Below are 16,568 nucleotides of genomic sequence, written 5' to 3'. Positions count from 1 at the left end.
GTTAGGCCTGGAGTCAGGAAGGGAGAGATTCAAATCTGTCCTTGGACACTTTTTTAATTGGGTCACAATCATTCCTAGCCTTCGTTTCATTATGTGTAAAATGATGACACTAATAGTATTTACCCCACAGAATTGTGAGAATTGAATGAGATTTTAATATATGTATGCATGTACACATATATACTTACAGACACATACATATATACACCCATATATACCTACACATGTGTGTATGTGTACATATGCATGTATATATGTATATACACTTATACATAAACATGTGTGTATCTATCTATACACACTTACACTTACACATATATAAACACAGTGCTTTGCAAACCGTGGAGTCCAAAGCAGTTAGTTGTTATTTCTTGACTTATTTGGGCTAAGATAAAATGTAGTATGGTTCCAGAAATGGGTTACATTTTCCTTGTCCAGTCTAGCTAAGTTAGAAGAGGATTGGTTGCTAGGCAGTATTTTTTGTTTGTTTGTTTTTCTGCTTAGCAATTTAAGAAGACTATCTAGTAAGGGCATAGAGGGATTGTGATTTGGATTGGTGAAATCACAGATTCTTGACATATAGTGGTAATAGCCAGACCATTGGTAAATCTAACTAGTTTCTCTGTATCCTCTAACTTTGTTTCACTGAAATATATGTTGATGTTTCTAAGCCGTGTTCCATCTAGGGTATCAGGAGAAGACTGTAAACATTCTGAGGGCAGACAACTCACCTTTTTTTCCTTTGCCATTTGTCTTGCCAACTACACAGATTCCATTTCCAAGAAATTCATTTGGGAAAGTGAAGACTGGGTGGAAGTATGGTTTTTTTTTTTTAATAATTTCTTTCCCCTCTGGTGTTGCTAACATTCTTGGAGAAGGGAAATGACTCTCTAGGAATTGGAAATATCTTGGAAATCCCAGGAGAGTTAAAGCAAATTTGGTAGTGTTGGCAAAACATCTTTGTAATTCCACATATAGTCCAGTATAATGTTGCACATACGGTGTATACCCAATAAATGGTAACTGATTGACAGAGACTTAACTGACCATGTCACCACAGGAATCTGTAATCTGATTGCCTGAGAATGTATTTTCAGAGGCCCTCATCATTATACTAACATTCTTTTTCATATTGTGACTCTTGAAAAATGGTCTGCTCCGACTGGGATATACCCAGCATGGAAGGCAATAGAATCCTTCCACAGAATATGTATAAGTGGAGTCCTTGACATTCATCTCCAGGGCATGACTCCTGGATGCATACCTCCAACTCTTCACCCACTGCTCACACGCAGTTTTAAAATCAGTATCCTTTGGTTTGGTGAACCTAGGTGGTACAGTGGATAGAATGCCAGGCTTGGAGTCAAAAAGATTCATCTTCCTTAGTTCAGACACTGACTAGCTTTGTGACTGGGCAAATGACTTAACCCCATTTGCCTCAGTTTCCTCATCTGTAAAACAAGCTGGAGAAGGAAAGGGTAAACCATTCTACTATCATTGCCAAGAAAATCCCAAAATGAGCCAGGAAGAGTCAGACATAACTAAAAAAGACAACTGAACAATTTTTTTTTTGTTTTTATATCACCCTCATTTCCAAATTTATCCCTCCCTTCACCCCTCCCCAAAAGGTCATCTTCTATAACAAAGAATAAAAAGGAGGGGGGGAAAGCAGTTCATCAAAACAAAAAATATATACCAACTAATTTTGACAGTATGTATGATGTCTTTCACTCACAACCCCTCTCTTTTTTCTCATCTCTTCTTTGGGACGAATTTTAGAGAATTCAGGGCTTTAAAGCTGTTGTTTTTGCCATTTTCACTGCTGTAGTTAAGTGCAGCCAGGTAAGAACTGAGCTCTCTCCTTAAATAGAAGTTTGGTTTTCACGACTGCACCCTCCAATCAGAGAGGATCAGGTAGAATACTAAGACAGATGAGAGCTTACTGAGGTTATCTGAACGATGAGCTTGCTGGGGCATGGTGGAGAAGTCACAGAAGTCTCAAAGGGCGTCCTACGCTGTGACAGGAAGAATGGTGCCCTAGATGGAGGGCTAGGACCGTGTAGATGTCCCTGCTCTGACACATTGACTGTAGGATCACGAACAAGTCACCTAACTTCTCTCTGTGCCCCAGGCCATTCTCCAAGACACTAAGAAACAGAGTTTGCTGTTCTGTAGAAGCAGAGGAAGTTTTCAAACTAGGAGTTCCCCAGTAACCAGCCTGACAAAATTACAGGTATGGACCAAAAAGTTATGTCTAAATCAGACTGTTTACTCTTCTCTGTCTTTCCAGATGTCCTTTTGCTCACATTATTCAGAAAACCCTGACCTGCTCCTCAATCTTTGGCTGTTGCAAACATATATCCTTCAAGGTCCAGTTCAAATGCCACCTCTTCTCTTGAAACCTTTCCCTCATCTTTCAAACTAGAAGTGGTTTCTCCCTCCTTTGAGCTCCCATAGTCCTTTGTACCTCCCTTAACATGCTTGCCACACTGTATCATATATTTTAATTATTTTTTATATGCCTATGAGAGAATAAGCTGCTTGAGGCCAGAAAACCAGGTCTTATCTTTGAAATCTCTCCTATCTGGTGCTTCATACAGAGCAGACCCTCAAATGTTTTTAAATGAGTGAATTATAAATACAGTTTCTATCTAGCTGACAGAAATACGATAAGTCTCTTCACAGGATGATTGCTTACCTGCTGTATGGACAATATTTTAATCTTTGAATTTACAATTTTAGAGCCTCATTAGCAGTCCATGCACAAGACTCTTAGGACCAAGTCAGCCATGATCAAATTATGTATACACACACAAAATCAAGCAAACATCATGTGACTTGCCCAAAGTGAGTCAGTGGAGCTGCTGGGAATGAGACCAGAACTACCGACACCAACACTCATATTTAACCACCAGACTAGACGAAATTCTGTTATCCCTTTCTTCTTGGGTCATTCATCTGTTGCCAATCTTAGCTACATCTTATTGGCAAATTGTCAGCCATTGCAAGTTTCTTGCTGGGAAGGAAGAGGTAGTGAGTGGTGGAGTAACATAAATCACTCAGCAGGAAAGAGAGAGGGGAGCTGATTCAGAAATCACCTTTCAGGTATCGGCCAGAAAATTCCAGGCCTTGGGAGTGAGTGATGTATAAGTCTGGGGTCTGGAAGCTGCCAGGTACATGCTGAACTGAAAGCAATCCCAGGGGCAGAAGAGTAGACACCATGCCTGTTAGTTCCAGCAGAAAATCCTGATGAGTAGCCTGGCATCATGAAAATATGCCTGGCTGGCTTTAGGGAAGTCAGCCACCCTTCCTTTAGAGAAGGCTACCTCAGGAGGCATTCTGCTTGGAGAATGAATCCCTTAGTCCATCTGACTTTTCCAGAGGGTTTCTGGTTTATCTACATATGAATGAAACTGGGCAGAGTCCCAAGGCCAATCTAGCCTCCAGGGGATTCTTCAAGCCCATTGGCCAGCGTGGCTGACCTTAGATATCTCCAAACTGAAAGCAAGGCATCTGGATTTTTTCTAAGAGGAAAAAGAGAGCAGTAGGTTTCCCATGAGGTCACAAATCAAGAACTTCTCGGGTGGAGTCATTAAGTCTTCCATATCCAACATAACTTCTATTAGATGACTATTTGTTCCCTATCACCAGAGAACACTAAAAGAGGCTAAGGTTTATGGGAGGAAACAAGTGTTCAACTAGCTGAAAGACCAAGTCAGTTGGTCATGATTTCTGCCAAAACATGGGTTGTTTCAGGGTTAATGCCTGTATTCATGGTGTGTTTCCAGGGAGGACTCTTGTGTTAATTGTCTGGGCTCTTCATTTTGAATGAGAAAGCCCTGGCAGATAGCCATTTTTTTTTTATTAGGAAAAGAGATTTTGGGGGCAGTTCCTGAACTTTTATTTTCGAACAGTCTGGCTAACCAACCATCCCTACTGTTTACCCTTGGTTTGGCTGCATGAGAACAGGCTCTGGCATGGCTGTGAATTTCTACTGTTTCCGCTCAAGCTGAGCCGTCTGTAGCTATGATGGAATGAAAAGATCTCTCTTGGGAAGAGGAGGGCTTGGTTTCAAGAGATTTATGACAATTAGAACATTAGGAATATGGAGAGGACTCAGCATCTCCAGGGAAAGTCCCTTTATCTTTTTTGAAATTCAGTTTTCATGGAGCTAGGGGGGCTTGTATAAGATTACAGTAAAAAAGTCATTTGACACAGGAATCAATGGCTAGTATTACAATGTAGAATGGTAGAATTATGATTGTGGGCAGGTAGGTGGTGCAATGAATAGAGTGGTGGGCCTGGAGTAAGGAAGACTTGAGTTTAAATCTGGCATCAGACGCTTGCTAGCTGTGTGACCCTGGGCAAGTCCCTGTTTGCCTCAGTTTCCTCATTTGTAAAATGAGCTAGAGAAGGAAATGGCAAACTACTCCAGTATCTTTGCCAAGAAACCCCCCAAAAGGGTCATGTAGATATGGAAACAACTGAAAAATAACTAAATGGCAAAAGAATATGATTGGGGAAGGGCACAGGATAAGCAAGTATGGAATTGATAGGTTAAGAGAAGCAGTCTCCTGAAAGGAAAGAGAGTCAGCTTTACACTCGGGAAGACTCAGGCTCAAGTTCTATGTCTAACACATATAGTGGATGCAAGACCATAGACAAGTGATTTAACCTCTCAACACTCAGGCAGCTTTTTAAGAATAAAAGTTCAAGAGTAGGTGCCAATATTGGTAGATGGGGTTTCCTTACTGGGAGTTCTCAAATGAATGGAACAATAGTTCCATTCCAAATATCCTAAACCAAGCCAAACCATAATAACAACTAAAATTTATGTTATACCTACTATGTGCAAGGCACTATGCTAAGCCCAGTATAATTATTATCTTATTTGAGCTTCACAAGAACTTTGCGAGGTAAGTGCTATTATTATCCCCATTTTACAGTTGGGAAAACTAAGGCAAACAGTGTTTAAGTGACTTGCGCAGGTTAACACCAGCTAGTAAGCAGCTGAGGCTGGATTTGAACTCAGGTATTCCTAAATCCAAGCAAATTATGTAATCATTAAATGTCCAAAGTCATACAGTAAAAATATATCAGAGGCAAACTTGAACTCAGATCTTCCTGACTCCCAGTATGATTTGTTATATACTATGTCATACTGTTTCTCAGCATGTTACATTTTCTGTGGATAGAATCCTGGACCTGGACGTAACAAGAGTCATAATAAGAGCGCTGGACAGAACAATGAGTGAAGGGAGAAGCATTAAGCCTTTGTTCTAGTTTATGCTTTCTAGTTGTCATGTTTTGAGATGTGCCCAACTCTCTACCTGCTTTTCCAAAATAGAGGCAAATACAACATTGAATTATTTGTTTCATTTCAAATAATTCATGGCTCACATTATTTTATAAACAATTCTGTTCCTTTTGCTAAGGAAAGCACAAAATGGTGACACGTTCTGAGTAGGGGAATAATTCAGTTTCACTTCCTAGGATATATATAAAAGAACATATTTGATGAGTCAGAACTCAGGAAAATACAATTAAAATCTCATCCAATTCTATATAACAGGGATATTCTATTCATATGATTCTGACTACATTGCTCTATTAACCTATGCATGAAAAGCATTGGGGGATATACTTCAAAATTTTTTTGTTTCTTTTTACACATTTTGGAATAATTTTAAGTCATATTTGAAAAACTATTTGTCCAAAGTATTTTTTTCCTATAAAATGCAGTTCAATTAGGCCCATATTATGCAAAATATGATACAGTGGGGTCCAAAGGAAGACCTTATCAGCCTTTTCAAGATCTGGACCATCTACTGTCTTGCATTTTCTTCTTCTGGTTTGATTTTTCTCTGTAAGCCCAGAACAGTAGAGTGAGGGCTTCTAGAGAAAAAAATGATAATGAGAGAGGATATAAACAGTACATACTTGCTGCAATAGATATCTGAATGATTTAACCTGTACTTTACAACCAAACCTGATTGATTGCATGGAAAAAAATCAATAAGCCTAATGCAAGGTCAAAAGTAAATGAGAGGGGCAGCTATCCTATTTTTAGAGTGTGACCTCAGTTTGATTTGCAACTGTGTTCCCATCTATAGGTCTGAAATATTATAGGCACTACTTTTCAAATTAAAAAATTTTAAATAATAGATAAAAATTTAAAATTAAAATAAAATCCTTTTTATTTAAAAAATATTTTAAAAATAGCATATAATGCCTTAAAATTTGCCAAGTTCTTTACATATGTTGCCTTATTTTAACCTTACAACAATCTTGAGGCATAGTCACTATAGGTATTATCTTCTCTGTTTCACAGAGGAGGAAACCAAAGCTCAAAGAGGTTTTAAGGCACTTGTCCATGGTAACCCAGCTACTAAGTGCCTAGGGTGGGATTTGAACCCAGATCTTCCTCTTGCCAAGTCCAGTACTCTCTCCAGTAAGCATGATGCTTCTAGTAATCCTTGTTCTTTTTTATATAGTGCTTTAAGGTTAACCTTCAAGGCTAACTGAAATTCAATAAGATCTTCAAGCTATAATTATAAGACAATAATTGTAGGGGACTTTAACATTCCTCTTTTAGAACTTTCATAATTGGAACCAAGATGTTATCATTCTGAACAGAAGGCTGAATTCTTACCTATAATTTAAAGTTCAATCCAAATGTCATCTTTTCTTTGAACCATTTTCTGAACCCCTCACCCCATACCTCACATAGCACTTTGTTTTGATCATTTAAACTTACAGATCATTTGAATTTATCTATCATACAATATTTGGTATTATAGTTATCAGTATTTTTTGCCTTGTTCAATTTAATTCAAGAATATTTATTAAATGCCTGCTGTGTACAAGGCACCAGAGACACAAAGACAAAAATAAAACAATCCCTACCCTAGAGGTTTTGAAAAGCACCATGCTAACCCTCTTTCCCTTTATATCTTAAAGACATTCATTCATCAACACTGAAATTATTGCTGTTATTTTGGGGTTTTGCTCACTCCATTTATGTCAATGAGGTATAGTTGAAAGATCTCTGGTTGAACTAAGACAACTGGTTTCAAGCCCTGGTTATAACATAAGTTGGCTGTGTGACCTTGGACAAATCATTTAACCTGTCTGGGTCTCAGCTTGCTCCTTTGTAAAATGGGGAAGCATGGCCTAGAACTATGCTCTGAAATTCTGAATCCAAGTATGATAAGGACAGGAAAAATATATATATTTCCCATAAATGAGAAAAGTTGTCTTGCTTTGAAGGTATTATATATACCCCCAGTACCCTTACAGCCTTACTGCTTTTATCTCTCTAAAATAGAGTAGGCTCCATAAGTACATGTCTTTTTAAACTTTCTAGCCCCCCCAAGAGGCTAGCTTAGTGCTTCATTCATGGTAAACTGCTAACTTATGGCATATCAAATGGAATTGCAAAGCCAAATGCTAACAATCCTCACAAATCCAAGTCACAGACCCTAATTATACTGAGAGTTATTGTGTAGATGGCTAGGTGTAAACACTGGTACTCTCCCCTCTGTCCTGGGAATCAGCAAAATATTGGCAGCTTCTAGGATGTCTCAAGGGACTGGAAGGATTTAAAAAAATGGAGAAAAGAGGAAGGAGAGAAAAAGGACAAAAGAAAATAGAAGTACTTGTATGCCACTCGAAAGTAGGAATCGGCTCATGTGTTTGTATTTCTGTCCCCAGTGCCTAGCACTGTGCCTGGTACAGTCTAAGCGCTCACCAAAGTCCTGCTGACTGATTTGGCAGGATGGATAAAGTGCCAACCACCGTCTCCTTAGGCACCAGTCAGAACCATCTGACCTCTAAGGAATACGTATGCTATGTCTGTATCTTTCCTTTCATTGTTTGCTCTCTGTATTTTGGACAAAATACTGTAGTTAGATTCAAGAAAACCAGAGCTCAAATTCCACTTCAGATACTTCCTAGTTGTGTGACCCTGAAGAAGTCACTTAACCTCTGCCTCAGTTTCCACATTTTGAAAATGGGGAAGTAACAGCACCTACTTCACAGAGTTGTTGTGAGGTTGTAAGAATATACATATATATGCATGTATATACACATGTATGTGTAGGTATATAATCTATGCATGTGTATACACATATATGTGTATGCATATAGTATATACACAGATAGGTGTATGTATATAATATATGTATGTGTTTGTGCACAATACATATATACATATTTATAGTGTTTTGCTAATGGTAAAGTGTGTTATAAATACTAATTGTTATTATTCTCATCATCTTTCTCTTTTCCCAGGACCAAAGGCAGTAAGGACATGAGTACACTAGGGTTACCTCCAAAATAGCCCCGAAATTCATGCCTAATAGAAACACTAGGGGAAAAAATGTGACTATCAATCAATCAAGTATTTATTCAGCTCTTACTATAGACATCAGGACACCATACTTACCATAGACACTTACTTATGGACGATATGTTAGGTGCTGGGGAAGCAAGTATAATGAAAGACCAATGCAAAGTAACAAAGGAAAGAGGTGGAATGCTTTGTGTGTGAAACCTAGAGAGGGTCAATTGGACTACACTCAAGTAGGTAGGAGGAGTTGTAATATGCCCAGTGAGGATGGGAAGGAAGATGGGTTAGCATCAGATTATAAAGGGTTTTTAAAAAGCTTGACAGAAGGAATATTATTTGGTTCTAGAGGCCTGGAGATAATGGAGTAGGTGAGCTTCATGGTCAGTTCTGCGCTTAAAGAAAATCACTTCAGTATCATCTCTATGCCAGGATATACATACATAAAAATATGCATATATGTCTACATGTAGACACATATTATATATGACACACTACACCAGAAAGAAACTTGAGACAGGCAGATCCAGGAGGAAGCCATTTCAATAATCTAGGTGAAAAGTGAAGAGAGCCTGAACTTAGATGGCAGCTGTATGAGTAGAAAGAAGGGGTTAGACACAAGAGATGTCGAGGAGGTTGAAACAACAAGATTTGGCAACTGATTGGATATATGGAGTGACAGAGAGTGAGGGATTATGGGTCATGCCAAGATTATGACATGGGGGGACTGAAATAACGGTGGCTTTGATAGAAAGAGGGACATCTGGAAGAAGGGTAGGCTAAAGACAATGAATTCTTTTGTATATGTTAAGTTCAAAATGTCTCTAAGATAAATAGTTTGACATGTTCAGTAGGGAGTTGGTGATGGGGAGTGAACTGGGGCTGGATATGCATGCATGTATGTGTGTGTATCTGTGTATCTATGTATCCATGTGTGTACACAACACATATATACAATGTACTTACAAATGTTCACGTACATAAAACATAATGATAACTATACAAATATGTATATATGACATGTATGTTTGTGTGCATACAGTCACGGTCTGAGTTTCAAATTAATACCAACATGCATGTTTATACATGTATACAATGTGCGGTGCAATACGGGATACATGTATACAACATGCATGTACAATAGTGTAATAAAATACAGTACCTGTACAAATCTATGTATCTGCACACATGTGTATCTGTATGTGTACATGGAAATGTGTATACACACATATAACACCCTTTATGTCATTGTGGTATAATGAAAAGAACCTTGCTCTAAGCTAGGACACCTAATTTCAGGTCCTGGCTAAAACACTAGCTAGCTATATGACCTTGGATCAATCATATCGACCTTTAATCAACCTTTAATATCTTTGGGCTTGAAGTCACACACACACATTCATATGTGAGAGTTAATATAGTAATAATGTATAATATATTAATATGATAAATTACTATATATATATGATCTTAATTATACTTTCTATGCCAAGACTCATCTATGTGTATGTATAAACTCACATGAGAGTTAATACTATTAATATACTAATTTGTGGCATTAATATAGAATATATTAATTATTTAATAAATCAATATACAGCCTATATAATAATAATTACTTATGTCAGGGCTCGTTTATATGTATTATATGCTATACACATACATATACATTATACAGATATATAGGGACATTAGGTGGTGCAGTGGTTAGAGCACTGGGATTGGTAGCAGGGGGACTCGTCTTCTTGAATTCAAATCTCACCTCAGACATTCACTAACTGGGTGACCCTGGACAAGTCACTTAACCTTGTTTGCCTCAGTTTCCTCATCTGTAAAATGAGCTGGAGAAGGAAATGGCAAACCACTCCAGTATCTCCTAAATGGAGTCATGAAGAATCAGTCACAACTGAAATGACTGAACAACAAAACAAAAATAGATATATAAATCTCTTTGGGCCTTAACTTTCTCATCTGTAGAATGAGGAAGTTAGATTGCATGTTCCCTTCCAGACTTGAAATGCTGATTCTGTGTTCGCCCAACACCACACACTACAATCTTCTGTGTGTCCTCCTGCCTCACTTAAACACGGGCTCTGCAGGCTCTGTGCTTTTCTCTTTCTTGGTGACCTCGTCAGCTCCCGTGGGTTTAATGATCACTTCTATGTCAGGATATACATACATACATACATACACACATGCACACAAACATGTATGCATACAGATGCATATTATATAGAAAGCATATATATTAGATATAATGTGTATATAGATGTATGTAATGTATACGGGAAACCAGGATACATAGAAGATTTTAGTGCACAGTCCTATGTAAACACAGAAGTAGAACATTTCAGATCTGGAAGGGAACAGACAATCTAATCTCCTCATTTTACAGATGAAGAAGTTAAGGTCCACAGTGATTAAGTGTCTGATTGGCCCAAGGTCATATACTTAGCTAATGTTCCAGCCAGGATCTGAAACCAGGTGTCCCGGCTTAGAGCAGGATTATTCCTATTATGCTGCATTGACACAAAGGGTGTCAGCAGAATTCCAAAATAACCACAGTGATTTCAGTGTTCATGAATGCCTTTAAGATAGAGAAGGGAGGAGTGTTGGTGTGGTACCTTGCAAAGAATGTATCACATGTATTTAGCCTTAGCTAAACCATAGTCAAATGAATGGCCCATGAAACTGCTTATCTCATGGAATCCACACTCTATCCCCTTTGCAACAGACATTCCTGGCAGCATACAGTCTAAATAACTGTTTATTCATCGAGATAGTCATGGGAAGATTTTTATATCAAGAGTCAAAAAAGGCTTATTTCTATTGCTTGACTTTCCCTTATGCAACCTTAGCAAGTTCCCTAACTCCCCCAAACCTGAACTTTTAAAATTCAAAAATCATTTAAGGTCTTCTTCTTCTTCTTTTGTCTTTTAGGAGGGAGGAAGGCAGAGCAATTGGGGTTAAGTGACTTGCCCAAGGTCACACATCCGAGATCACATTTGAACTCAGGTCTTCCTGACTCTAGGGCTGGCACTCTATTCCCTGTGCCACCTAGTGGCCCTCATCTCTTGATAGTCTGATAATGTGCCAGAGGCGGGAGGGTTTCACCAAATCCAGCCTCTGAGACTTGTTAGCTGGTAAACCATGAGCAAGTCATGTCACCTTCCCACTCCTCAGTTTCCTCATCTGTAAAATGGAAATAATAATGGCACTTACTTCTTGGGACTTCCCTGAGGCTTAAACAAGATAATGTCTGCAAAACACTGAGAACTTTAAAGTTCTATGAAGAGCATCCCAAAAGTCTTTAATAGTTTAAAACTGCACAAAGACTTCTGGGATATCCTGAGTAATAACTCATCTTTATGTAGGATTTTAAGGTTTACAAAATGCTTAATATCTTTATCTCTATAAAGACATTTTAGATAGATAGCTATATCTGTATATCTGTTTATATCTATAAAGTACTTTATAGAACTTAAAAGTTACCTATATCTGTAAAGCATTTTGCAAACCTTAAAACATCTATAATCTATCAATCTACCTATGTAATATACTTTACAAACCTTTAAACATATATACACACATATAGCTCTGCAAGGGTCAAACTATACATTCATATATATGTATGTATATACATATATATATATATATGTTTTAAGGTTAGCAAAGTGCTTTCCAATCTACCTAGTTATATCCATAAAGGTTATTTTATAGATATATCATCTCTCTCTATATATATATAAATATATAAATCCATAAAGCATTTTGTAAACCTTAAAATACACATACATGTGTGCATATTTTTTTCCCTGCAAAAAACACACACAGGACACACACACACACACATTTTAAGGTTAGCATGGTGCTTTTCTATCTGTCTATGTATCTCTATCTCATTTGATTCCCACACCAATCCAGCAAGATAGATGCTATTATTAATACAATTTTACAGATAAAGAAAGTGAGTTTGCGAGAGACTTACCCAGGGTCACACAGCTAGTAAGTATCTGAGTCAGGATTTAAATTCAGTGTTTCCCGACTGTAAGTCTCACACTCTAATTACTATGCCACATAGCTGTCTCTATATAAATGTCAGTTATTTATACTTGAAATAAGAAAAAAGTCATTATTTGGTCTGCTATAGCAAAAGAAGAAAGCAAAATAAAACAAAATAATAACCCAAGTTCATAAGAAAATGCAATAGAATTTCCTTATTAATTAGCTGAATTCTCAAACACTAAAGACTAACTTTCTTTTGATCTCAAGTGCTTATCTATAGTCATCCAATCCATAATCTTGAATATTTTCCTTTGAGTTAATCTAATTCATATATTTTATAAAAAATTTAGAAACTTCATTGAAGAAGCCTCCTCCACTCTCCAAGTAGTATCTGGGCTTTGTCCACATCCACTGCACATGGAACATTCAACTAACACCTCCATGAGAATGTTCCCAGCTGTGGCCACTGGAGGAGAAGGAATGGATGTGGACTTGGGGTAGAGTGTACATACTTTGTGCCAAGATATGGAGAGTATGTACAAAAACCCTAATGCCCTTCACTGACATGTACCATTTCACTAGTAACTAAGCTTTATAATTTATATTATTTATTTCATTTGTAAGAAGGAAGTGAAAATATTTTTTGAGAGTTTCCAATTTCAGTTCCTGATCTGTATACAAACAGATGTATCTAAGGAAATGTTTTTTCTTAGCTCTGTTCCTTTTGTCCAGCCAGCCCCCTGTCCAGTCTTTTCCACCGGTGTCTGATTAATCTTTCTAAAGTACTGGTCTAATAGTCTCACTGCCCTGCTGGAAAATTTTTAATGGCTTCCTATTATCCACTCAGTCCAAACTCCTTAAGAAGGCACTTGAAACTTTTGATGATTTTATTTCAAGATACATTTCTAACCTTGTTTCCTACCTATCTGCTACTTCCTGAACACATCTTTTTCCTTCCTCCATATTTTTGCTTATGTCATAATCTCCTCCTTAAATGTCTTCCTTGTAATAATATCTACTCCTTCTTTCAGACACTACCCCTGCCATGAAGTCATTTGTGATATCCTTAGCTTAAAGTAAATGCTTTTAGTGCTTTCAGCAAGAGTACGGATCGTGAAAAATGCTACTTATTCCCTGACAGGTTGATGGACTCAAGATGTAGGAAGAGACACAGGTTTTTGGATAAAGCCAATGCAGGAATTTGTTTTGTCTGACTGTGTATTTGTTAGAAGGGTTTTGATTTTCTTTGTTTTTCTATGGAAGAGGTGGGAGTCACTTGGGAGTCACGTTGTTCTCTCTCTCCCCACTTCCCCCAGTGAGAAAACAACACAAGGAAGGCCAGAAGGAATCACAGACAAGTAAAGTCATACATGTGAAAACAACAGGTTGAATTTATATTCATATACACACACGTGTGTATATGAATATAAATTCAACCTGTTGTTTTCACATGTATGACTTTACTTGTCTGTGATTCCTTCTGGCCTTCCTTGTGTTGTTTTCTCACTGGGGGAAGTGGGGAGAGAGAGAACAACGTGACTCCCAAGGGAGAGAGAGTGATAGAGAGAGAGAGAGAGAGAGAAAGGTAGAGAGGGAGAGAGGGGGAAGGAGAGAGAGAGAGAGAGAGAGAGAGAGAGAGAGAGAATGTAATCATTTTGTTGTTGTTTAGTCATTTTTCAGTCATGTCTGACTCTTGGGACCCCATGTGGGATTTTCTTGGCAAAGATACTAGAGTGGTTCACCACTTCCTTCTCCAGCTCACTTTACAGATGAGGAAACTAAGACAAACAGGGTTAAGTGACTTGCCCAGGGTCACACAGCTAGTACGTGTCTGAGGCCAAATCTGAACTCAGGAAAACGAGTCTTCCTTACTCCAGGCCTGCTCTATCAATTACACCACCTAGCTAAGTATGTAATTGTGCTTAAAAAGAAAAGCAAGCCCTACATAATAGGGATTTGCAGTCTCATGTACAATCCTCTCTTATTTTACAATGTTTGTGGAAATTCTAATTTTATTTGGTGTTTGTCAAGTTTAGAAAAAAATGAATTGGTTGCTTATATTAAACAGTGAGAAGCTCTAATTCTTGGTCACAGATCTTCCCCCTAGTTATGCAAGGACTAAGGTGAGATCAGAAACAGCCTCTCCTGGGGAAGAAGGGCTTTTTACAGAAACCTTTCAACCCACTTTTCCCATTTTTTGCTACAAACAGTATTAATTGCCACCTGACCCTCTAAATGTTCATTTATTTCTCCTAATCTCCCTTCCTGCACCTATAGCATAGTCCCTTCCTTTCCACATTTAAATTTAATTGTTAACTCATATTTTTGCTTTTATTTTGGATGGGGAGGGCAGTTGGGGTTGTGACGTGCCTAAGGCTACACAGATAGTAAGTGTTAAGTGTCTGAGGCCCAATTTGAACTCAGGTCCTCCTGACTCCAGGGCCCGTGCTCTATTCACTGAGTCACCTAGCCTCCACTAACTTTTTTTTTTTACTCCACATGTGTTTATCCTGAATCTCACTCTAATCCCACACTGACTTTGTAACAAAGAAAAACATTTTATCAAAACCAATAGAAACAGAGACCATGCCTGACATTTTAGAGTAGACCTCACATCCATAGTCCCTCACCTCCCTATTAATATGATAGAAAAAGGTAAAACTTGTGTTCTAACACTGTTCAGTATCATTTGGAGGCTTTTTGCCCCAACAGCTAGTGTCTTCCTTCCCAAACTACCTCACTTTTGGCTACTTTGTATTTATTCCGTTTATATTTATGGTCTCTCTCTCTATCTATATGTACTTATCCTTCCTTCCCCCATTAGAATTTAAACTCTTTGTGAGTAGAGATTATTTTGTTCTTTGTATTTAGATCCCCAGTGCCCAACAAAGTGCCTAGACTCATTGATCTTTAGGATTCGAGGATTTTTACTTGAAAAGAGAATGAGAGGGTCAGCTAGGTGACACACTGAATAGAGCACTGGCCCTGGAGTCAGGAGGACATGAGTTCAAATCTGGTTTCAGACACTGGACCCACACATGAGCTGTGTGACCTTGGGCAAGTCACTTAACTCCAATTGCCTTGTCTTCCCCCTCCAAAAAAAAAAAGAGAATGAGAGAGACACGGATAGAGATGGAGATATACACATACAGAAAGAAAAAGAGAGAGAATATGGATGAAAGCACAATGAAAATATAACACTGAGACTTAGGCCTGAATCCTTGGATTAGAGTACTTACTGATGCTGTCCTCACAGTTCCACAAAATAAGTCTGTCCACAATTATTCTTCAGCCCAATTTTCCTACTCCTATTTACACTTACTGGTTCAAAAAAATGTTTGTAGCATTAATGAGCCAAATGCTGGATCTGATATAGGAGTTTACTTCACTCTGCACAACTCCTTTGCACACAAAATCCAATCCAATTTCAACAATTTGGCAAATATTTATTAAGCATCAACTATGTGTAAAGTATTGTGCTAAGTTCTGGAATTACAAAGACAATAACCCCTGCCCTCAAGAAACTTACAGTCTATGGAGGATGTGGCATATACACAGGTAAGTATAGCATAAATACCTAAGTAGGCAAGTGAGGGCAAAGTCACCTAGTTGTTTTTTTAAAATTAATCCATTACTTACCCAGCTCACTTTTGAGTGTGTGATCATGAGGAAGAAATGAATGTGCATTCCGTATTTTTCCTCCCCCAACAAACCAGTTCACATTAGGATTCCAACGATTCAAGAAACCACAGAGATGATTTTCTTCAAAGTCACACTCTATAATAGGGGGTGAGGAGTAGAGAGAAACACATCAGCAAAGATGCAATCACATCCCAGGGCATCCAGACTCAGAACCTAAAGGAAGGTCTGGCCTCACATATTCAGACGGCTGGACTGGTCAGTTCTTTATCCCACTGAAATCATCATATCAGAACTGCCCAGGCTAGATCTCCTAAAACTACCAGGTTAGTAAGAAAGAACAAAAATGGATGACACAGGCTCTAAAATCTTCAATATAGAAAATAACTAGAGAACTAGTCTCTGAATCAGGGAGGTCTTGATTCAAGGTCAACTTCTGATTCAGCCTTGTTTGTGACTCTAGGTAAGATACCAAACCTCTCAGCTGCTAGGGCTACAAGTTCAAAAATAGCTCCTAACATATATTGATGGAGGCCATTCTCAGCATCAATGAAATAACATTACAGGGTCTGATAAG

The 16,568-nt window shown here is 38.1% G+C and overlaps 2 protein-coding genes across 3 annotated transcripts in view; both read right to left on the bottom strand.

Annotated features, from left to right (window-relative positions):
* The window catches only part of SMC5 (structural maintenance of chromosomes 5), a 396,836-nt gene that overhangs the window by 213,735 nt on the left and 166,533 nt on the right, over nucleotides 1-16,568 (bottom strand). The window lies entirely within an intron of this gene.
* MAMDC2 (MAM domain containing 2) overlaps nucleotides 1-16,568 on the bottom strand; it is a 232,009-nt gene that overhangs the window by 93,590 nt on the left and 121,851 nt on the right. For both annotated transcript variants that reach the window (XM_069087015.1, XM_069087020.1), the window contains exon 5: nucleotides 15,992-16,129. In XM_069087015.1, coding sequence (XP_068943116.1) covers nucleotides 15,992-16,129 — 138 coding nt within the window. The remainder of the gene's footprint in view (nucleotides 1-15,991; nucleotides 16,130-16,568) is intronic.

This window comes from Petaurus breviceps, unplaced genomic scaffold (assembly GCF_028583685.1).
Source record: "Petaurus breviceps papuanus isolate PSGF00001 unplaced genomic scaffold, PetGlider_PUasm1.0 118, whole genome shotgun sequence".
Classification (NCBI taxonomy): domain Eukaryota; kingdom Metazoa; phylum Chordata; class Mammalia; order Diprotodontia; family Petauridae; genus Petaurus; species Petaurus breviceps.
This window is presented reverse-complemented; position numbering and strand designations above follow the sequence as displayed.